The sequence below is a fragment of the Peromyscus californicus genome, unplaced genomic scaffold (genome assembly GCF_007827085.1).
Source record: "Peromyscus californicus insignis strain IS unplaced genomic scaffold, ASM782708v3 Scaffold_1__1_contigs__length_55948999, whole genome shotgun sequence".
Taxonomy (NCBI): Eukaryota; Metazoa; Chordata; class Mammalia; order Rodentia; family Cricetidae; genus Peromyscus; species Peromyscus californicus.
This window is the reverse complement of record NW_026294492.1, coordinates 46,141,439-46,166,655: the sequence shown is the minus strand read 5'-3', so window position 1 is coordinate 46,166,655 and position 25,217 is coordinate 46,141,439. Positions and strand designations below refer to the sequence as shown.

General features: G+C 40.0%; 1 protein-coding gene across 2 annotated transcripts in view; it reads right to left on the bottom strand.

The window, feature by feature from the left end:
* The window catches only part of LOC128115683 (zinc finger protein 120-like), a 43,533-nt gene extending 23,813 nt beyond the window's left edge, over window positions 1-19,720 (bottom strand). Inside the window, exons 1-2 of one of the 2 annotated variants that reach the window (XR_008220272.1) lie at window positions 19,609-19,720; window positions 5,160-5,261 (exon numbers count right to left, since the gene is read on the bottom strand). Coding sequence is in view for 1 of the 2 variants with exons in the window: in XM_052746663.1 (XP_052602623.1) it covers window positions 19,609-19,680 (72 nt within the window). In the remaining variant the exon portion in view is untranslated. The remainder of the gene's footprint in view (window positions 1-5,159; window positions 5,262-19,608) is intronic. The other variant, XM_052746663.1, reaches the window with a different exon arrangement.
* Window positions 19,721-25,217: the final 5,497 nt, after the last annotated feature.

Below are 25,217 nucleotides of genomic sequence, written 5' to 3'. Positions count from 1 at the left end.
TATGCAGGATTGTTTGGCTCGGCCTGGGAGGAGGGGACTAGACCTACCTGGACTGAGTCTACCAGGTTGACCTCAGTCTGTGGGGAGGGCTTTGCCCTGGAGGAGATGGGAAAGGGGGGGGGGGGTTGGGGGGAATGTGAGGGGGAAGGGAGGGGGGAGAACAAGGGAATCCGTGGCTGATATGTAGAACTGAATTGTATTGCAAAATAAATTTTAAAAAAAAAATTCATAGGCAAGCTCATCTTTCATAAGGAATTTTTTGATATGATTTTTTCAGTTATTTATAACCATTACTTATATGCCTATACTTATCTTGTGGTATGAAGGTATAGAGAAAGGAAGTGAAGAGGCCCAAATGTCATTTACAAACCACATCATATTACAACCACTGCTACATGTATGATCTTATTTACCAGTTCTGTGTACATAGTAGACAATTTATTATATATAAAAATGATTTTTTCAGGAGATTTAGAAGTGCTTGATACATTTAATAGTAGCAGTGGCATAATGTTTTGTGTAAAAAGCTTCTAGAAATTTGGAAATACTTAGTTTGGAAACAGAAGTATTAAACCACCTTTGAGACAGTGTATTATTTAATGAGTTTTGGGAGGCAAGAGGAAATAAACCTGCAAAAGGTATTTTGCTAGTATGTGCTTGAAAATTTCTGCACCCCCATTGTCCTGTATGCTATGGATAGGTCACTCTGTTGGACTGCACACTGCACAAATGTATACATGACAAATGAATCAAAAATTTATAATATCTAGTCTTTAAATATTAAAGGGATTGCCAAATGCATTGCAAAAATAGTAGTAAACTAATACTGAGTATACATTTGGTTAAAATTCATACAAAAAACTTTATTAAACAACGTAGCATGGCAGGCATAGTGACACATACATGTAATCTTGGCACAGAGGAGGCAAAGGCAGAAAGAATCTCACAAGTTAAAGCCCAGTGCAGGATATGTAGGAAGACTGTCTCAAAAACCAAAGAGGGAGAGAAGAAAAACTGCACTGTTTTCATTATGTTTAGATCATTATTTAATCTTTCCCACACTTAAGATAGGTCTCACTATATAGCTCTGGCTGGCCTAGAACTCTGTCTACCTCTGCCTCCCCAGTGCTGGGATTAAAAGTATTCTCCACCTTCCTCAGCCTTATTGCAACCCTTTTAAACCTATGCCTGAGGGAGATGCATACTTTCTAACTTCCTACGTTTTGCCTCACAAATGATTAATGGATCACTACAAACAAAGCACTTATTAAGCACACTTAAGTCTCTTCCCTTCCTCCAGACCTGGAATATTTGAACCACCCTTCCCCTTCTTTACCATTATCCTAAGAAGAGGCTGACCATAGGTGGAAATGGTATCTGGTGCAGGATCTGATTTCATCACCCTCTCATCATTCCTTCTTCTCTCACAACTGTTTTCTTACTCTGACTTGATCCTCCTTACAAAGAAAACTCTCTGCTTAAGCTTTGAGACACTTGGCAGTTGAGGCTTTCCCACCTGCCAAACAATGTCATGATCTTCAGCATTTTTTAACAAGACTTGCTTTATTTTATATGTATGTTTTGTCTGCAAGTATGTATTTATTTAGTGAGTTGTGGGGGCAGGAAGAAATGAAACTGTGAAAGGTATTTTGTTAGTGTGTATATGTCCTGTTGGTGGTGCCCACAGAGGCTAGAAGCAGGTGTCAGATCCTCTGGAACCAGAGTTACAGATGGTTTTAAGCCAGCATATGGGTGCTAGCAATCAAACTTGGGTCCTTAGCAAGAGCAAGAGGTGCTCTAAACTACTGAGCTATCTTACTAGTCCCTGTCATGTCTCACTTCAAGCAGCATTTCTTGTTTGGAACATGTTTAAGCCAATGTTGGTGGTGGAAGCCTCTGGACCTAGCATTTAGGAGCACAGGCAGGTGGTCAGGAGTTCAAAGTCAGCACCAGCTATAAGGAGGCAAACTGTATTCAAGCTATAGCAAGGGAGCTGACAGCTCAAGTTTGAGATGGCTTCTCATATAAACGTCTCCTTCCCCTTCATAATTTACAGTATGATTATCATCTACTTTTCTGCATGTGATTATCTTCAAAAACAAAAAGATAGCATTAGTCATTCCAGTACAATGTCTAGAATTATCTGCAAGAATAGCTACAACCTAAGAAAGGTTAAGCACTTCTACTATAACCACGTTCACAAGTGCATGTGGATTCAATATTCCAGCCTCTCAGTACCAAGGGTCTTTCTGTGCCCGGTGAGCATACATGAATGCTTGCAGGGCTAACTTCAAGAAGAATCAAAGACATTCCATGACTTCCTTTTCCAAGCCACCAATGGCCTTCACCTGAAGTCATAGGGCATGGGTCTCTGGTGCCCAGTCAAGTTCAGTAAGTTACTTCTAAAAAGAAAAACTACCTTTCATTTGAAGGCTAGCAAAGCCACTCAAACTCAGTCACATGAATATAGGTAGAGAAAAATGTAAGAGAAAATATAACAAGTAAAGCATATTCATTTCATTCAGAAAATAAGACATTAGTTAATGATTATTTTCAAAACAAAACAAAACAAAAACTTAGTAAATCATACTTAAGGACTTCTATATGTTTCCATTGAAAATTAGGTGCCAAACAAGATGAAGAAAATTAAATTAATTAAGTTACTCAGTGTTATAAGTGCCTCACCTCAGAAGAAATGATATTTTGGAAAATCTTGGTAATTCAACAGTATGTCTACCAATCTTGTGAAAATGCATTTCCTTGCAACCATCAATGAAGACCATGTTTCATCTTTCTACCTCATACGCAAGGCTAAGGCTTAGAATTTCATTTGGAGTCATATTGGAGAAAGAAAAGAAAGGATGTATATTGGAACTTAAATGGGATTGGGTGTTATGGTATCCATCTGTATCTTAGCATATAGGAGATTGGGCCAAGATGATCAGGGTTTGAGGGTAGCCTGGGCTACCTAATGAGTCCCAGGCCAGCCTGGGCTAGAGTGAGATGCTACTTCAAAACAAAGAAACAAAAGTTAATTAGTGGAATATAAGTTAGATTACTCCCAGCCCTACCCCCATACACGCCATGCAAATACCTCTTTGGACACACTATATTTTACTTTTCAAAGTGTTCTGAAAATTTGGCTTGTGTGTTCTTTTCAAAGTACTAAGTCAAGGGCCACAACAGACATCTGATTAGTGCTAAGTGAGATTGCATTACTACATAAGCTATGCACTGACCCCATCTTGTTCATTAACATGCTCAAAGTCCATCCTTCTAAGAGATATTGGACTGTGTCTAGTGTGCTCAATAAATATTGGGGAGGTTATACGAAATGAGAGAAAAAAAGGTATTTACTGATTTGTAGAAAAACGACAACCAAAGCACTAAAGTAGTGAAGGTAATCACGTGTATGCTTGTAGACAAGTGGTAGATAATACTGTAAATTGTAAAGGGGAAGGAGATGTTTATAAGAGAAGCCATCTCAAACTTGAGGAATTTGCTTCCAAGTCACTTGAATATAGTTTACCTCCTATAAAATTCAGGTAGGATTTTAACCTCCATCAGGAGATTTTAAGAGGTAGGAGGATCAGGTAGGACCTTTAGGAGAAGATTAGGGCTCAGCCCTCATAAATGTAATACTGTGTTCATTTGATTCATGGATTAATGAGCTATAAATGCCTCCAGTGGAATGCTATAAAAGTCAGTCTGAGTAAGTCTCTCCTTTTCTTTGGTTTTGTGATAGCCTGTGCCACCTTAGGACTATGCTTCCAAGAAGGCCAGAAGAACATAGCTCTCCTTACCTAGAGCTATAAACTTTAAGCAAGAAACAGACTGAGACAGGAAGAGCTAATAATAAAACATACAAGTGACTATTTGCCACACAATTAAAACCAAACCAAACCAAAACCAAATCCATGGGACAATTAGATCTGCTTTCAGGAGAAAGGAAGTATCAGGCACTCAAATTGCTCAGCTCTTCCCTGCAATAACCACATATGGGAATTGGAAGCCTTTCAAACTGCTAGATCACTGCACATCCTGAGAGCAAAAGACAGTAGGCCAGTTGTCCATAGAGGTCTCAGGAGAGCAAGTTGCTCTGCAAGACACGAGAGAAGGGTACCAATTACTGACCTGCCTCAACTACCAGGAATGAGGAACCAAGAGCACAGTAGCATCAGTAGCAAACTCAGGCTGCAGAACCTGCAGCTGACAGGAAAATGTCAGGTTCTGCCACAAATGCCTAGGGTAACATACCCCCAGTCTACAGACACAGAGCCAACACCAACATTCTGACTTTACCAATTGTCTTAAGCTTCTCAAAATGGCAACTGTGGCCCTTGGAGGTCACAGTGAAAACAGAGGCTATGTTACCAGGAGTCTGGCATACTTCAGGTTCTGAAAATGGCAGCATCAAAAGGGATGATACCCAGGGTTAAAAAAAGACTCTTTCCCATAGCCATGTGGTTGGATAGTTTGTACAGCTTTGTCCAGTGAGTCTAGTAGGCTAACAAACCAAGACTTGTCCCCTTGACCTCTGGGTGAAAGCAGAAACAATCCCTATTGAGCTAAGTAGGGCACAATAAATAGCAGATTGTACCCACAGACTGAAGGGTTAATAGAATTTTACTTTGTGTAAAACTGGCTTTTAGAGCAGGACTACCTTTTTCCTGTTCTTGGTGGGTAATTCCTGATTCTACCCACTGGAAACAGGGTCAAGAGTCTGCTCAATGAATTCTCGACTGTGTCCTATGGAGACTATCATTGATTTCAGAGAATCTCAGGCCAAGCCAGCTGAGAGCCTGCTGTGACATTTAAGATGTCTGAGTGAGGCAGCTAGCTTCATGGATATGGCTTTCACATGCCTTATTGTTCAATCTACTCATTTTCAGCCAAGGATATACACAAAACAGGTCAGCAAGGCAATATAATCAATCCATACATGACGAACCTAGTTATATTTCACAAAGGTGCATTCTACAAAACAATTAAGACAGACAAACCAAACCTTTAACTAGTTCAAAAATAGTGGTTTTCTTCATTCCAGGTTACAAGGACAAGGAAATGTCTCTCAGAGAGTTAGACATATTCCTAACTTGGCAGCTGGAATGACTGGTGCTCAGGCAAGAACTTAGAAGGATTTAACTCTGGAAGCTCACCATGCCCACTGCCTGACTCCACAGGTAGAAATGCTCCCTCCTTCAGCACCTCAGTGTTCACCAGCGAGGATACTCTTGCCCGGAATCAATCTGAGTTTGTACCTAAAGAAAGCATCAAATTCATAAACTCTTTATCCATGAAATGTTCAAAAAGAAATTTCTCCAAAGCCTAACTTTCAAAGATTTTATCCATACACAGAAATTACACCATGATTCAATCAACTCTATATACTACAAGCAATTCCTCCCCCAAAATCACCCAAAGGCAATGAGAGTTATCACAAGAAAAGGGACAGAACTCCCTTTCCTATTGCTTCATTGACCTGCTGACCTTCAGAACACATGGCTATCACCAACCATGTGTTGGTTGCCCAGGGGTTTACATGCCTCCTTCACACATCTAAAACTGCCTCTCTGTGTTAATTCCTGTGATTTCTGTAGCTGAGGTATAATTTGTGCATAAATAGCTTCCTCTTCCTCTGTGTGTGTGTGTGTGTGTGTGTGTGTGTGTGTGTGTGTGTGTGTGTGTGTGTGTGTGTGTCTGTGTGCACACACATGTACATTTGGGTGCATATTCATAGAGGTCTGTGCTTGATATATGGTGTCTTCCTCAGTCACTCCCTACATAAGCCCTGGCTACCCTGGTACTTACTATGTAGATCAGGCTAGACTCAGAGATCTGTCTGCCTTTGCCTCCTGAGTGCTGGAATTAAAGGCATGAGTCACCATGCCTGGCCTCTATTTTGTTTTTTGGAGACAGGGTTTCTCAGGGAATGTGGAGTGCACCAATTTTCATATAGCTGGTCAGTAAGCCTCCAGAGATCTGTCTTTTTCTACCTCCTCAGTTCTGAGATTACAGATGCAAACCATTGTGCCTGGTTTTCTACATAGATGCTGGAAATCTGAACTCAGGTCTTCATGTTTTCATAGCAAGTACATTGCTGACTGACCCTCTCCCAGCCTCTCAAGCACTCTTAAAAAAATAAATCTCTCCCAGAGCTGGCCCCAGCACTTGGGGGAGATGGTTCTACCCTTCATCACAAGTGGGTGGATGGGTGGTGTGAACTGACCCTGAGAGCATGGTGTATAGGAGAACTGACTCCACCCCCTCACCTGAGGCAGGTGGCCCCAGTGACTGGGACTGACTAGCTCAGCTACCACCCAGACCCACAGTAGGCCTTGCATTGGCCTACCCTAAATCTACCCCATCTAGGACCTGCTGGAGCTCATGAAGTGACTGGTCCTGTGGAACAATACCTACAGGATCTCCAAGACTCCGGGTGGCCATGGGATATCCCAGAGGATTTCCGGTGAGGATCCAGTGATGATGGTGTACCAGAAACTAGAGGCCCTGAACCAGACCAGTGACTCATTGCAATGAACATTTGCTAGTAAAGCTGATAGGACAAAAGGGTCTACTATATAACACACCGAGGCTGAATGTAGAGGAATGAATGAATGCAGAGGTGTTGGAGAGGAGGGAAAGGAGAAATGAAAAGGGTTTTTGTTTCCATTGTGGGGGGGCACTGCAGGGATGAGGGGAGGATATGGGGGACTGGGAGGTAAGCGGAATTGGGGCACATGATGTGAAACTCCCAAAGAATCAATAAAGAAGTTAAATTAAAAAATCTCTCTCTCTCTCTCTCTCTCTCGTGTGTGTGTGTGTGTGTGTGTGTGTGTGTGTGTATGTGTGTGTGTGTGTGTGTGTGTGTGTGTGTGTGTGTGTAGGAAAGAGAACAATTCTTGGGAGTTACTGCTACCCTGCCATCTTCTGGGATCTGGGGACTAAATTCAGGATGTCGGGCCTGTACACAAGCACTTCCACCTGCTGAGCTATCTTGCCAGACCTCAAGAACTCTTGAAACTGCCTCCTTGTTGAGCCCACCTGAAGCTCTTATTTCTCTTCATTTAACTGTTCATTTGAAACTATCTTCCAAGATCGGTCATGATTCCTAAGGACCATGTTCCCCTTTTGCTTCTCTTTTCCTTAAGCTGTCCTACCGTCTGCTCAGTGAAGGCATACACAGATTAAGACAACGCATCATCACCTTTTGTAAATACTGGAGGGCTCAACACAACTCTGAAAGATACACATTTAAATCAGGAGGTGTGGGTGCTGATGGATTCTTCACAAGAGTGAGCACGATCAACTGTGTATTTCTGGACACTTTCTCAACACATGTTTTGAGAATGACAATGGAATTTACATTCTTTTTCTTATTACTTAACTCCTCATAGATTTTTTTTTAAAAAAATTTGTTTTAGTGTGTGTGTGTGTGTGTGTGTGTGTGTGTGTGTGTGTGTGTGTGTGTATGTGTATGCATGTGTGTATGAGTGTGTGAGTGTCCAACAAGTCCAGAAAAGGGCATTGGATTCCCTGGTGCTAGAGTTACAGGTGGTTGTGAGGCAATTGATGAGAGTGCTTGGAACTAAACTTGGGTCCTCTTCAAGAGCAGCAAGTGCTCTTAACCACAGAGCCTCGTTGTCATGGATATTTAAAAAAGCTCAGTGTTTTTAGTAGGGTATGTTCATTGTACAGTGGAATAGGTTTCATGATAAATTTCATCATATCCGCACTCCCCTTTTATGGTTCCTTCCTCCTGCTGTTAGCCCTCCTCTTTGCAAACAGCCCCCTTCACCTTCCATACCTTCCTTTAAAAATCAAGATTCATCTGGGCAGTGGTGATGGCACATGTCTTTAATTCCAGCACTTGAGAGGCAGAGGCAGATGGATCTCTGTGAGTTGGAGGTGAGCCCAGTCTAAAAAGTGAGTTCCAGAACAGCCAAGGCTACACAGAGAAGCCCTGTCACAAAAAAACAAACAAACAAAAAACAAAGGAAAAACAAAACAAACAAACAAACAAAAACAAAAAAAAGGGGGTAGAAAAGATTTGGCATTACAAGAGACAACATATTTGTCTTTGCATGTTTGACTTATTTTGCCTAATATGAGGATCTCCAGTTCAATCCACTTGCTATAAAATGACATGATTTTATTATTCTCTGTGGTTGAATAAAACTTCATTGTGATATATAACAGCACAGTTTCTTCAAATTTTCATTTTTGATAGACACTTTGGCTGATTCATAGCTTGACTATTATGAATAAGGCCATAATAAAAAATTTTATATAGGTATCTCCATTGTCTGCTTATGTATTTTGCTTTGTGTATATACAGAGGGGTACTATAGCTGGATTGCATGGTAGTTCTATTTTTAGGTTTTTAAGGATGTAAAACACAAACAGGACCTCCATACTGATTGATCACCAATGGTATACAAGGGTTTGGTTTTCCCCTCTACCCTCATCAGCATTTGTTTTATTTCTGTGGTGACAGTCATCCAAATTGGGGTGAGGCAGAATCTCAATGTAGTTTTCGCTGGCATTTCTCTGATCAACTAAAGATTTAAATCATTTCCCCATGCTATTTATCTGCAATTTATACTTGTTCTTCTAAGAACTGTTGAATTTATTTGCCTATTTATCGACGGGGCAATTTACACTTTTTTGTTTAACTTCCATAATTCTTTATATACTTCTAGAAACTGATTCCCTGAGATAGCTGACAAAATTTCCTGTCATTCTGTAGGCTCTCTCTCTACTTTGGCTCTCTCTCCAGTACCATGTAATCCCAACTGTCAATTCTTGCTATTACTTCTGAGCTTTTGGAGTAAACTGAATGTGTTTGTATCTTGAAGTATTTTTCCCCCCGATTTCCTATAATAACTTTCAATCATACAAAGGGTGTCAGGAATAGCCTTGGTGACCATGCAATGCTATTTCAAGCTACATTTAGATTAAATGTAAATGGCATTATTGACACTGGAAAATCATAAGTATTTCTGTTAACTAGTTCACTTATTGCATCTAAACAGAGCAGAGAAAATGGGAACATAGAATGCAGAAATTGATGAGAAAGTTAAACAAAACCCAAAACAACTTCAGACAACAAGTAAGTTACTGTCCCAAACTTGGGGAGATAAAGAGGTAGACCTGAAGAATCAGAACTTATAGAAATAAACTTGTAAGCAAAACAATGGAAGAAAAACCTAAGTAATACCTGATGAGTTCCTGGAGGCTTTTTTTGATGGTGGTGGTGGTGGGGTGACACAGAGTTTCTCTGTTCATCGTTGGCTGTCCTGGAACTTGCTCTGTAGATCAGGCTGGCCTCAAATTCAGAGATCAGCCTGCTTCTGTCTCCTAAGTGCTATGACTAAAGGCATGTGTCATCACCACCTGGCACTAACTGAATATTTTAAATCTACAAACCCTACCAGGTTCTAATGTAATAAAGAGAAGTGATGTCACACACACAAAAACTCAATAGAAAATAGTTATAGCAATATATACAATATAAATATTATATATCTATATCTATATATAAATGCGTATTATAACTTTATTCACAGTAGTCAAGCTATGTGTCAGCAAAGGTGTCTATCAACAGATTGTTGATATATATATATATTCACTCAACTACAGCAATCATTTTAAATACTAATAGTCTATGCCCAATGAGATAGCTGAGTGGGTAAATGTGCTTGTTGTCAAGCCTGAAAACCTGAGTTTGATATTCTGGATGTAGAAGGAAAAACTTGACTTCTCCAAGTTATCCTCTGACCTTCAATCATGCACTGAAGCAAATTTCCCCCATTCATACATGCACAAACACACACACACAGACATACCCACAGCTACAGAAATTTGAGGTTGATTATCCAATTGCATCAATTTTATTTTTTTATTTTTATTTTTTTTAAAGTTTATTTTTTTATTTTTTTATTTTATTATGTATACAGTGTTCTGCCTGCATGTATCCCTTCAGGCCAGAAGAGGGAGCCAGATCTCATTACAGATGGTTGTGAGCCACCATGTGGTTGCTGGGAATTGAACTCAGGACCTCTGGAAGAATAGTCAGTGCTCTTAACCAGTGCTCTGAGCCATCTCTCCAGCCCTGCATCAATTTTAAAAGTATGGAATTAGTTTAGAAGGTGGTAATAACTGCTTGTTCTCTACATGAAGCACCATTAAATATATAGGGATGTGGGCACAAGGTGGGGAGATGTGCAAAGAAGTGAAGATTTCAGTTGGATGAAAGAAGAAATTCAATAATCTATTACACAACATCATAACTACAGTTAATAAAAATGTACTTTACTCTGCAAACCCAACAGATTTTACTTTGAGTGTTCTGACCTTGCAAATGATAGGTATATAGAGTATTGCAAGTGCTAATTAAGCTCAATTTAGTTATCCTAAAATGTACATAATTAAAAGCCTTGTTTGAAAATTACTTGTTTTTATTAAAAAATTTCATACTATATGTTTTTAATTGAAGAGAACTTTTTCTTGGGGACAGGGGTTCAAGAATGAGAGGATCAGGTAGGGGAGGGGAATGGAAGATGGGGTTGGGGGAGTACATTTTGGAAGAGACAACTAGAATTGAGGAGCATTTGCGGGGTAGTGTGGAATCCTAGTACAGTGGAAACTGCTAAAATATATGAAGGTGATCCTAAAGAAGTCTCCAAAATGGGGAGATGGCATCACAAATGGCCATCTCTTGTCACTAAATGAAGCCTTCAGTATCGGGACTGTGTTACATCCAATCGAGTTGTTGGCCAAAGGGGTCTCATGGAAATAAATCCCCAAACAACCCAGGCTGTTGCCAAGACAATAGGTTGCTCTCTACAAACTGAGAACAAGGCCCTGTTGCTGAAGACAACACCCACACAATTCACTGAACATGGAAAGGTCGAGTTGGTGCCTACATTGAACCTTCACCCCTACATTGTAGTGTCTTTTGGTATGGGAAGGTACTCTTCAGGCTACCAAAAAAGAAATGTAAGCGCCAACTCAGCCACAAAACTGTAGGCAGAGATTTTCTGTCCTGACTACCTGTTCCTCCTGCAGCTGCTTCCAAATTACCACACAGAGACTTAGTATTATTTATAAATGCTCGGGTGATAGTTCAGGCTTGTTACTAGCTAACTCTTAAATTATCCAATTTCTATTAATTTATGTATTTCCACATGGCTTATGGCTTTACCTATCCTCTAGCATTTCTTGCTTCCTGGACAGCTGGCTGGCATCTCTCCTGACTCCACCCTTCTTCCTCCAATCATTCTTCCTGTGTCAGGCTGTCTTACCCAATCTCTTGCCCTGCTACTGGCCAATCAGATTTATTTATTTATTTATTTATTTATTTATTTATTTATTTATTTATTTATTTATTTATTTATTTATTATTAACAATGAGCATAATCCACAGCACAAAACTTTTGATCTACAATGCTGTCTTGCCTGAAAAATATGCTGGGCAATGGTGGTAAAAGCTTCTGGGAGTAACCAACCAACCTCTGATTTGATTTAATGCCCACTCCACAAGATGGAACCCATACCTGACACTACTTTGGTGAATAAGAACCAAAGACTAGGTAGCCCAGAGATCTAGGGTAAAACCAAATACTACTAGTCTTTAAAAAATAAAAGTAGTGATACTCATAGATTAATGCTTTATTCAGCCATAATCAGAGAAGGTTCCTCTGTGGCAGATGGGAACAAATACAGAGATCCACAGCCAGACATTTTACAGAGAGAGAGAGAGAGAGAGAGAGAGAGAGAGAGAGAGAGAGAGAGAGAAAGAGAGAGAGAGAGAGAGAGAGGAAGAGGAGAGACAAACAGATACCTTGGTATACACAGCCCTAAATGGGATGTCTTCATCAAATTCTTCCCCTCAGAGCTCAGAAAACCTCATGGAAGAGGAGGTGGAAAGAGTGTAAGAACCAGAGGGGATGGAGGTCAGTAGATAAGGCCCTCTGAATCAACTGAGCAAGGCTCATACATTTGAACTCACAGAGATTGAAGCAGCAAGCACAGGGCCTGCACAGGTCTATAGCAGTTCCTCTGTGTATAAATTATAGCTTTCAGTTTAGTATTTTTATGAGATTCCCAAGTTTGTGAATGACTGGGTCTCTGACTCTTGTCTCTTCTCTTAGGTTCTTTTTCCATCTGTTGGTTTTTCTTTAGAAAACAAACATACAGAAACCAAGGAAACAGTGTTCTCCAGACACAACAGGACTGATGCAGCTATGTACTCACAGAGACTGGGGTAGCATGCCCAGGGCCTGTACAGGTTCAAGTCAGAAGGAGTCCCAGTGCTAAGAGGGAGAAGTGGACATGATCCCCCATTCCTAACAAAGAAGGTCTCTCCAATGGAATCTCACTGGATATAGAAACTACACTTAGGGGTAGACCCCATGCCCAGCAGTAAATGCCCAACACAAAATTATTTGGGAAGCAGCTGCTAGTTATTTGGGAACAGGCAGGCTGGAGAGAAACTTCTGCCTACAGTTCCTCTCTCTGCCCAGCCATATCACTTCCTGTCTCTAACTCCCTAGTGCTTGGATTAAAGGCATGAGATCCCAAGTGCTGGGATCAAAGGTGTGTGCCACCACAGACTGGCTCTGTGTTTCTGGATCAATTTCTCTGTTTCCTTGGCTCTGTTAGACTGGATTAATCTTGTATAGCCCAGGGTGGCCTTGAACTCACAGAGATCCATCTGGCTCTGCCTCCCAAGTGCTGGGATAAAAGGTATGTGCCACCACTGCCTGTCCTCTATGGCTAACTAGTGGCTTAGCTCTACATTCTGATCTTCAGGCAAGCTTTATTTGTTATTTTACAAACAAAATATCACCACAACTGAGTCTTGTTTTATGGATTAAGCTATACTACCCATAATAATACAGAGCTATACTTCAAGACATAAATAAAAACAGTTGGAGTGTGTGTGTGTGTGTGTGTGTGTGTGTGTGTGTGTGTGTGTGTGTGTGTATGTGTGTGTACATGTGTACTGTTTTGCCTGAATGTATGTCCGTGTTCTTCAAGCATACCAAGTGCCTGAGGAAGCTAGAAGAAGGTTTTGCATGCCCTAGAACTGGAGTTTCAGACGGCTGTGAACACCGTGTGGGTACTTGGAATCAAATCTGGGTCTTCTGGGAGAATTATCAGGATTCTTTGTCACTGAGCCATATCTCCAGCCCCATGGGGTAGATATATTAACTGTAGGCTAAACGTGCATTAGTAGCTCAAGGAAAATTACAAGAAATATAAGGATCAAATAATGATACAACAATTATCCAAGAAGACATATAATTTTTAAAATATAGCCCCCTTTATACATGCAGTAAAAAAATACATAGAATAGCAAGGAAATTATAGATACACAACTATATATGGAGACTTCAACAATCTGTATCAGTAACTGACAGCTAACTAAAGCATGGCATTAGTAACAAAACAGTAAAAACCAATAGTGTTATCTGTGAACTAGTATCATCTGATAATGAGGACTGCTCCATCAACAAGGGTACAGTACACATTATCTCAAGATCACAGGGAATCTTCCCTAAGATAGACCGCTTGGAACTAATAATCACTCTTAAGTAAATGTAAAGAAAAAGAAATTGTGAAGTGTATCTTCTCATTCAGCCCTGAAATTTAACCAGTTTCAACAACTGGGAAAACCTAAATGAAGTAGAGATTAAACTGTCAACCTCTAAATAACAGAAAAGAGAAACCTCATGAAAAATTGAAGTATACCCAACAGCATGAAATTCAGTGTACTACCAGAACTTGTGGGATTCAGAAAAAGAAAAGCTGAAAATGAAACCCAAAGTAGTAAATGAATTCAGGAAAAGATATTGACACAATGATTAACCTTCTACTTTAGAAGTTGAGAGAAAGAACAAAATAATGCCAAATCATGAAGAATTGAGTGTTATCCAGCCATTTCCTGGGATTGGAAATATCCTCTAGGGGAGAGGAGTGAGATCCAGGAAACTCATAAGAAATGACTTAGCAAACTACAGAACCTTACAAGATTCAAGAGGTCCCTCTCTGAGGTTATGTGAGTAGTAAACAAATGCTGCAGAGAAGAGACATTGGTATGGAGCCACTTACAACAAGATCTGCTGGGAACTAGAGTGATGCAGCTTTCATGAAATGTCACTCAAGTTGTGACAGGACTTTTTGGTGATAAAGCAGCCAGGGTCTGGCAGCTTACTTGTACACTTATAAAAGTAATCCCAATATACTACTTACACACTTCCATAAATAATCCCAGAAAACCCAGTGGTTCACCAAGGCAGACTTGGCTGGAATCCTCCTCCTCCTCCTCCTCCTCCTCCTCCTCCTCATCACTATCATCATTTTGGTCTTGCTGTTGGTGCCCTATCTGGGATGAACAGATATTTGCTCACATCTCCCCAGGGAAAGTTTTGCAAAAAAAAAAAAAAAAGATCAGCACTCAGAAGACAGAGGCAAACCAATCTCTGTGAGTCAGTCCAGGTCAGTGAGGGCTATATACAGAGAGCCTGTTTAAAAAAAAAAATCAAAAGCACAAGCAAACATAAAAACTCAATCCAAACCAAACAACAACAAATACAGGGGAGGGGGATGAAGAGATGACTCAGGTTAAGAGAATATGCTGTTCTTCCAGAGGACCTGGATTCAGTTCCCAGAATCAACATGGCAGTTCACAACCATCTGTAACTCCAGTTACAGTCTATCCAAGACCCTTCTGTCCTCTATTGGGATTAGACATGTGCATAGTACACTGCCGTAGGATGTCGTTCTGTATGCTGTGAATATGTGTTGCTCTGATTGGTTGATAAATAAAGCTGTTTTGCCAAGGGTGAGGCAAAATAAGGTTAGGCAGGATATTCCAACTAGACAGAGAGGAAGAAGAAAGGCAGAGCTGAAGAGATGCTGCTAGCCACTGCCAGGAGAAGCAGGATGTAAAGTACCAATAAGCCACAAGCCATGTGGCAAAAGTATAGATTTATAGAAATGGGTTAATTTAAGATGTAAGAGCTAGCTAGTGAGAAGCCTGAGCTATTAGGCTATATAGTTTGAAAATAATATAAGCCTTTGTATGTTTATTTGGGTCTGAGCAGCTGCAAGCCTGGGCGGGACCAGATAAAACTTCAGCTACAGTACACATACATACATGCAGGTAAAACACATATATATTTAAGGGAATCTTTAAAAATATTGATAAGCCTCATTTGGCTAAAGTAACTAAAAGAAGATATATAAATGGGGCAAAAGTATGGTTGTGCACACTTGTAATCTCAGCTTTCAGGAGAGGGAGGAGTTTCCAGAGTTCAAGGCCAACATGAGTTACAAAAGATCCTGTCTCAACAAACTTGCATATATAAGTTAAAAAAAACCTTATTTAAAAAAACAGAAATAATTGTAAGTAATTACCCTAGGCAGTTGTGACCAAGCCCCTTCCAGGACATAGAGAAGTAACAATGACTAATTTATACTGTGAGTCCCATACTGCCTCAACACCAAAACAAAGCATAGGTGCTGTGGGATGTCTTTCTGTATGTTGTGAATATGTGTTGCTCTGTTGGTTGATGAATGGAGTTGCATTGGCCTATGGCAAGGCAGCTTAGAGGCAGGCAGGAAATCCAAGCAGATATATGGAGAGAAGAAAGGAGGGGGGAGAGAGAGAGATGCCAGTCACCACTCAAGGAACAGCAAGATGCCAGCAGACCAGTAATGCCATGGCCACGTGGAAAAACGTAGATTAATAGAAATGGGTTAAGTTATAAGAGCTAGCTAGCAAGAAGCCTGCCACAGGTTATATAATTTGCAATTAATATTAAGTCCCTGAATGATTATTTTATAAGAGGCTGCAGGACTGTGGGGCTGGGTGGGACAGGAGAACTTAGGCTATACATAGGCATTACAAAGAACCCATACTTCTTGTAAATACATATGAAAAAAAAATCTCAGTAATTCCAGATGCCATACATTGTTTAAACAGAATTACATACCACAGCCAAATAAGAATTACACAATTATGTGAGATAGAGAAATACATAAAAATAAATGTATGAAATCTATCATCTAATCGTATAGATGCACAAAAAATCTAAGATCAGATGACTGTAGAGAGAGATGGACAGATTGTTCAGTGGTTAAGATCACATTCTACTCTTCCAGAGGACCAGAGTCTGTTTTCCAGTACCCAGACCAGTTGGCTCAGAATAGCCTATAACTCCAGCTCTGGAGGATCCAGTGCCATCATCTGGACTCTTTAGGTACTTGCACTTGCATGTGCATACACCCACACACAGAAACACACATATACAAAATTTAAAACTCCAAGAAAGCATAAGGCAAGGAATAATAAAAGGCATCAGTAGTGGATAGGAATAAGACAGTCTTCCTTCATATTGTTTACATAGAATATGTCAAAAAATAAGAACTCTGAAAAATAATGTGGTTGTTCTGAGATTACAAAAGACTACATATATATGTATATATACATATATATATTAATTTTGCTGCATATAAACTGCAAGTGATTAAATCTGAAATTAAAAATACAATACCATAGTATAAGGAGAAAGAGGGAGGGAGAGGGGCAGAAATGGAAAAAGAGAATTTCATAAGCCATAAAGGGCCACATAAGCAGGTTACTGAATGCCAAAAATAATCAGTAAAAGCAAGATAAATTACAATTGAATTATGTTTAATGACAGATAGACAAAATAGATTATTTTAAGTGTTAGAAAATCACACATACACACACATACACTATCATCTATCTATCTATCTATCTATCTATCGATCTATCAATCTATATCAATGGAAGATCAGATAATTTCAATGACTATTAAAATTTTCTAATAAACTTTAATTACATTATCAAAAATCCACCTTTTTTTTCAAATTCCACTGTGTATAAAAATTTGTGAAAAAAAATTTATGTACACAAGCATAAAAGTCAGGATATTATCAACACAATAAAAAGTTTCCAAACAGGGGCCAAGGAGGTGGCTCAATCCCTAGCACCCACATAGCAGCTCAAGTCTGTAACTCCAGGTCCAAGGAACACACACACATACATGCAGGCAAAATATCTGTGCACATAAAATAAAATAAATAAATTATTTAAAAAAAGATTCAAAACAAGCTAAGTCCCACAAGCAGATAACGTAGTGGTTGAACTGACTTAACCAAAATTTTATCTACCATCATATGTGAAAGAGATTGAGTCAAAGAATCCTCATAAAAAGCTTTCAGTATAATACAAATGTTATTTTAGGAACTGGAAAGATATCTCAGGAGTAAAGAGCAGTAAATGCTCCTTCAGGACTTAGGTTCAGTTCCCAGTACCCACATGGTGGTGACTCAAAACCATTCAATTCCAGGAGATCTGATGCCCTCTTCTGGCTTCCTTGAGCTTCTGGATGCATAAACTCACACAAGTACACATATACACAAAGTAAAGTAAAAATACTATTAAAAAGTTATATTAGAAGCAACAGAGATGGTTCAGTGGTCTTGTGACCTGAATTCAATCCTTGGAATTCACACATAGGAGGGAGAGTTCCACATGATAGCTCCCTTATCTCCACACTCAAGCCATGGCATGCATGCTCTCCCCACAACACACATATTATACACTCACACAATAGTAATCATTTTTGGGACTGGTCTTACTATGTTGCCCTGACTGGCTTGGAACTTGCTATACAAACCAGGCTGGTCTACAACTCACAGTCACCTGCTTCTGCTTCTTAACACCACACCTGGATACAACATTTTTTTAATTATATAGAAAAAACACTATTAACTTATTCAAATTTTTAAAAAAGTGAAACTTTAGTTTACTAATAAACAAATGACAAATTTATGAAGAATGTCTAAAAACATCTATGCACTGGTAAACTCTTGGTGAGGTGTTGAAGAAGATGGGAGGCACAATAGAAGCCAACTGATTCACCAATATGGTGACTCCATGGATATGACATATTGTCAACAAGTCTTTATCAAGAAAACTTAAATAAAGCAGCTCATGGAAGCAATCTGCTGTACCCAGAATTCACGAGGGAACCTACATCCAGAAAGTTAAAAATGTACTTTTGCTTAGAGACCACATAATGTCCCAGGGTGGTTCAACTTCAGGCAGTAAGAGAAACAAGAGCTCAAAGGAAATTTCATTCTGGGACCTCCAAACACCTCCCTTTCAACTCTTCTGTATCAACCTCTCTCTTCCACAGGATCAATACTGGCAAGTGAAGAAACACCTAGTTAGTTGAAGGTTCAGATTTGTCATTTTCTGACATTACATCTCAATGCAAATCAGTGCTCTTTTTTGAACACTAACAGATTCTTCAATACCAGCTGGGTGTCCCACTATTCAATTCTGGTGGTCCATCCTTAGAACAGTCCTGAAAACCGGGTAGTCTTACTTTGCTATTTGTAGTGCTAGTTCAAAGGCCGTTTGCTCTTTCTGGTAGCCAGTTTCCATTAAGAAGTGATGGAGAGACTGGTAGCCAGTTTCCATTAAGAAGTGATGGAGAGATGGGACCCCGAGCCATCTATTAACTATGTATTCTTACTATGTAATTTTAATATTGTTTAAAGGGTGTTTAGGAGAAAGACTCCCAAACACCGTTATTGCTCAGAAAATTCGATGGGAGTTAGGTTCTCTGTACCAAGGAGAAAGAAACTGAAATGTTCTTTTCTTACAGACTCACAGACATTCTCAATGAGTACAAAATACATACAGACAACAACCGCTTAGGTACGAAGTAAAAGCAGCAGATGTTGAATTCTACCTAGGTACTTTATTTTTAGTGACTGTAACCTCCCATCCCTCAATGCTTTTTGTTTTTGAGAGCACTCATTTTCCCTACATTTAAATGAATCTCACCTCCTGGTCCCAGTTTTAAGCTCTTGACTTGACACAAACATTTCTTTTGGGGATATGGACAAATATTTAGATGAAGTGATCAAGAGAAACAAAATTACTACTCAAACTGCATTGTTTCTCTCCTTTCTCAACATCTCCAAACTTAAACTTGAGCCAGCAGGCGAGAACACACTCTGCTCTAGGAAATGACTGTGCCACCATTTATCAAGTCTTTCCTACCATCCTCTTTCCACTGCTATTTGTGCCTAACCACCGACATGTTTGTAGATTCAGCACCACGTTCTTAAAATCACAAAGATTTTAGAAAAGTATTTGGTCACAACAGGTCATTTCGCTCCTCCTGAACACACAGCTGTATGTAGGTCCCTTGAGTTTGGCAATTTGGGCAAGTTCCTGGAAATTTAGGGATTACCAACCTAAAAAGCACTGTGCTGAAGGAACTAGGTGGTGGATTTTTACACGATGCTTCCCCCGAACCCGAAAGACAGGAAAGCGGGGCTCCACTTTTGAGAACCTAAACGCCGAGCCCCGCACCCCCCCCAACCCCCGGCGGCGCAGCTGGGAGCCCCTGGCACAGCTGTGCAGAGGAGAACCCAGATCTCTCTAAAAGAGGAAACCTGGGCTAGGAAAGCATGCCAGGCTCCAGGGATACCGGGAGCAGAGGAATCGGGACACCCCTGCAGGCCTGCCCTCCCACCTCACTCGCATCTCACCAAGTCTACACCCAAGTCTCCCGTGTGCGCGGCCGTCTCACCGCCTCGGAGGCTCAGCCAACCCAGACACATTCAGCTAACAAAACAGCATTGCGAATGCCTCCGCGCCAGGAAGAAAAATGGCGGGTGAGGAACTTCCGCTCCACTCGCCATGCTCCCGATAGGACAGCTCTTGTTGATCTCTCCTGAGGCCGCAATGACTTCTCCCGGAGTTGGCATTCTCAAAGCTCCAGTGTCTGAGCCGCGCGGACTAATAAACTCAACAGGACAGCGGCCACTATGTGCCATGGCACCAGAGGGAAAGATGGTTGGCGGAGGACTTTCCGCTCCGCCCACCGGAGCTTCTGATTGGACATTTTATAACTGTGTACGCCCCTGCATCCCTGATTGGCTAGCACTTAGAAACCACGCTGATAATTTTGAGTGAAGGAATGTGTAATCTCCAACCAATTAAATAAAAAAATTATATACCTCACATTCCATCCACAGCTTTTCTCATCCCAGGATTTCTCTCTTAGATCAGAACTCCCCAGACAGGGTTTTAACGCTCTATGCATCTCCTACCTCCTCCATTCTGTAGCTCAAGCTGGCCTCGAACTCATAAGGCTGGCCTTGAATTCGTGGTTCACTAATTAAACATTGATCATGAAACCACATAAAGAAATAACAAAACCCAAAATCTAAAGATCAATTTTACTAAATATAGATGCAAAAATTTTTCTTAAAAACGTGTGTGTGTGTGTGTTTGTGTGTGTGTGTGTGTGTGTGTGTGTGTGTGTGTGTGTGTGTGTGTGTGTGTGTTTGAGGTTCAGAGGACAATCTGAAGGAACTGGTTCTCTTCTTCGGTATTATGAGTCTCAGGAATCAAAGTCAAGATATCATGTCAGGATTGGTAAAAATTGCCTTTACCTGCTGAGCCATCTCCCTAACTCCCTCCATTTTTTTTTTTTTTTTTTTTTTGATACAGGCTATGGATAGCCTGGAACTCCCAGTGATCTGCCCAACTTTACCTCTGGAGTGCTGGGATTAAAGTATGAGACCAAAATGAGCCATCTTAGAAATAAGACCAAAATGCTTTCATCTAAAACTAAGGCCTAAGATTTCTCCTTCTAGGAATAGGCCAATAGTTACTGAAATAAGTCAGTCCAGATTCCAGAAACCAGGAAGTGTAAAAGTACAGAGTCACGAGGTAGTCACGAGGTAATGACTGCCGGACTATAGAATGTTCCAACCCTGGTTTCCAGGGTAACTGACCATAAAAATGTCCCCACCTGAAGGCAGCCAATGAGAAATGGTGGTGAACAACCACCCCTTAGAAGTAAGATTAAGCCATGATTTCTAGAAAGCCCCTAGAAGTGAGCCAATCAGAATTGTACCCGTACTAGCACCCCTAAATGATGTAACCTTGTGACTTTTCCCTTTAAAAGCTGAGCTTGCAGACAGGGGGGCACTTCCTCCAGCTTCCACTGCGTTGGATGTATTGGACGAAGTCCCTGCCTAGGCTTGTATTGCTTTTGGATATCCAGAATTAAACCTTGCTTTTGCATTCCGGCTTGCTCGTCTTTGGTGGTCTCTCTGGGGGTCACAATCTGGGCACAACAAAAGTAATGTACCACTGCCTCTGTCTCCAAAAATTCTTCATAAAATATTTTTAAGCTAAATGAAACATGTTCAAAAGAGCATACATTGTGACAAAATTTGTTGAGTTCTAGGCTCAAAACAATAAATGCAATACAGTACTGAAAGGGAAAAATCAGTAGCCATCTTGAGAGACACTCCCCCCACCCCCAAAGGTATTTGCTGACCAGCAATTTTAGAACTGACCGGAAGTTGAACTCATGGGAAGATAAGGCTGAAACAATAAATCTATATATCCTGGACTTGGTAAAACAGGATACAGGGAGTAATGGACTCAACTGATCAGAAATTGAATTTATGAGAAAATAGTACTGGAGCAATAAATCTAATTGTATATATCCTGGGTTCAGCAAAAGCAGGACACAGGGAGTAAAAAATTTATGTCTCTGTAGACACCCTGAATCCTGTTAGCCATCAGTAACTTCATGCTTATAGTTCAGCCAGTAACTTCAAAGAACTACCTCACCCCAGGCCCCTCTTCCAATCCCAAGATTTGTAACTCTCTGCATGAAAACCTTTCCTATATAAACCCCTTACATGAGTGCTGGGGCCGTCCTCCTCCACCCACTGTGTTAAGTGTTTGGAATAGGGACCAAGCCCCAGGCTTGCTTTGTTATTAAAAAAACCTCTGTGTGCTTGCATCGGATATTGGCTCTGTGGTAGTCTTGCGACCTGGGCACAACAGTACACAAATAGAACCTAGGATAAAAATTATATGATCATCTCAAGTGACTCAGATGAAGACTTTGACAAGATTAAACATTTCTTTTTGATGAAGGCTCTGAGGAATTGAAGGAACATAGCTCAATATATTGGGGACTATGGAGGTCCAGCCCCTCGATAGTCCTCTCCCAGGGTCAGGGAAGAATAGACAACCAGCTGATAATTTAATCATTGATGAAAGGAAATGAATCTATGTACACGAAACTCCTTAGTCCATATACTTTATTATTCTGTGTCAGTTCTCTCTCTACACAGCTTCTATTCTGCTCTTATGCCTAGCTCCTTTCTTGCCTAATTTGTCTCTACATTTATCTGCTGCTGCCCTGTAAGTTCTAACTTAATTCTCTCATCTTGGTTCTGCCTCATCTAGGTCCTTATCTTGTTCTTACCCATCTAATACTTTCCCGTCTGGCTCTTCCTCATCTTCTATCCTGACCTCCAGTTCTCTATAGTCAAAAATCCTCTCCAGCCAAAATCCTCAATATCCTCTCTTTGTTCTCCTTATACCTCAGTTCCCCTCAGTCTCAGAGGTATTCAGTTATAAACTCAAGCCATATCAATCCTCTGAGCAAGGTCACCAGGCTTGAATTCTTACGGGGTCATAAAGGCAGATAAGAATTTTCCTCAGTGTAAGAAACACATGTAAGGCCTAGGGTGAACAACCCTGGTCAGGAGTGATAAGCAACAGAATGATGCAAGTAAACCACAAATGGAGTAGTAATAAGCTATAAGCTATGTGTGGAAGTAGGGATAAGACTAGAAACCTAGCCAGGAAAGAATATGAAAGATGAAGCCTCAGACCCTCACGCGAGACAACTCTCCTCCACCAGAGACGTGAGATCCTGTCCCCAGTGCAGAAGTGGCTGACCTGAGGAAGGCTGACCCAAGATCCAGAGGAACAGACGTGGCAAGTCCGGACCTGTACACCCAGAGAGGTACTCCTGCTTCCATTTGGAAGACAGGATGAATATTGCTTGTAATCTTACTGTGTGAATAAATGAGTGTTATACCAAGTCTGAATCAAGAGTGATTATTCCTCCCCCGTAACTGGGGTATGTGCTCGCTGCACTCAGGCAGTGGCCATCAGGCTTTCTTTTACAACCCAAATGAGTGCTAATGATTGGTTAGTCAAGAAGGGAATTTATGTGCTCTATTTACATTCCTAGAAGTGGTTAGGTAAGAAATTAGGAGTCTATTAGTAAGGCTGTAAGGAAGGAGGGTCTCACCTTAAATTGCACAAGAAATAAAGCTATCCTCCTGACCTAGTAGACAGGTGTTGTTTCATTTGGCCTTGGATGCTTGATAGGTATTTTAGATAATACACTGTTAGGAGTTTTTGGAAGCATGCATAGCATTACAAGAAAATCACTGTAGGAACCAGCTAATATATAAACAAAAGGTAAAATATCACCAAGACTTCTTAAGGCGTGCCTTGACCTTTAGAAAAGTCCTTGACTTTTCCAAGTAGTAGCTTTTGTGATAGTAGTTGAATTCTATTACATTTTCCTGTGACTTGCAGCATCAACATAAGGGATAAATATGACAATCCAATAGATATTAAACTAAATGATGAAAAAATAAAGTGTTTTCTCTAAAACTAGACAAGGGTGTTTACTTTTTCCACTATTATTCAATGTACTGCTGGAACTTATCCAGATCAGTAAGTCAAGAGCAAGAAATAAAAAAGATACAAATAGGTAATGAGGAACTCAGTCTTCATATAACTATTCTCAAATAATATAGTCCTATGCTAGAAAGACTCAAGAATTCATCTGAAAATTCTGAAATGTGGCAAACATTTTAATCAAAGTAGGAAGTTACAAAATGAAAATACAAAAATCAGTAAGTCTCTATATCAATAATGAACATACTAGTAAAGAAATCAAGAAAACAATTACATTAACCTCATAATAGCTTGCACACACACACACACACACACACACACACACACACACACACACACATACACACACACACACACACACTCACACAAGCACGCGTGCACCCAAAAGGAAATGAATAGGAATAAATCTATGCAAGAAAGTGAATGGTCATTATTAAAACTTTATCAAGACATTGAAGAAAGAAATTGAACAGGACAGTGAAAGATGACACTGGAAAAACTAGATATCCATATGCTAAAGAAAGAGATCAGAACCCTAATTTGATTTTAAGCAAAAATCAATTCAAAATGGATCAAAGAGTTTGAACCAATGCCTTGTGCATATTAGGCAACTGCTCACTGCTGGGCTTTATTTCCAGCCATTATGGCTCTTATAGTACTCCACTTATATCTACTTGTATCTAATAATATGGGAAGAAAAGCCTCTGGCTCCTTTCACCATTAAATTTTTCAAAAGCATGTGGAGTTAAGCAACCATGGACACAACCCTCTGAAACCATAAACCCAGATTAATCTAGCCTATCTGAAGTTAACTCTGTTAGGTATTTGGCCACAGGGATGTAAAACAACTAACACACTGGAATCTGACAGGAAAAAAATTTCCTGAGTAGGCTCTGTCTTGATTTTTTTTTTAATTTTCTGAGACAATATTTCTCTGTGTAACCACCCTGACTGTCATGGAACTTGATTTGTAGACTAAGCTGGCCTTGAACTCACAGAACTCCACCTGTCTCTGCCTCTGGAGTACTGGAATTAAAGGTGTGTGCCACCATCACCTGGTGATTTTGTTTTTTTAACTACAACTTGATTACTCTCAAATTAATATGGGTTTCCAAAGTTTATGAATGAGCATTATTAGAAAGGTGTATCTCTCTGCATAACATTGAGTTTAATATATCATTGTTTTAATGTTTTTTTGATATGTGAATAAACAATTTTGAGACATGGCTTCATTATGTAGTCTAGACTGGCATCAAAATGTGCAACTTTCCTTTTTTAGTGCCTGAATGCTGAGGGTACAGGTATGATCTCCCTAGAAAAACAGCTGAAGTAAATGCCACATAATAGAACTATGAGGGACACCCTCCTCCATTTTGTGGTGCGTTTAGTTCTAACTGATGCCCTATAGATCTTATGTATTCTGTTCATTTCTTCTTTTATATTATTGTCTGAACATGATTTTTCATTAAATATGTGTTCTATCACTGATACTCTTCATTTTATTTCATCAAATGGGTTGGTAGTACTTTTAACTGAAAATTTTATCTGACTCATGATGCTTTTCAACCCCAAGATTTAAATTTTGGTGCTTTTTCAAAATCTCTGTCCTTATTAAACATCTCAT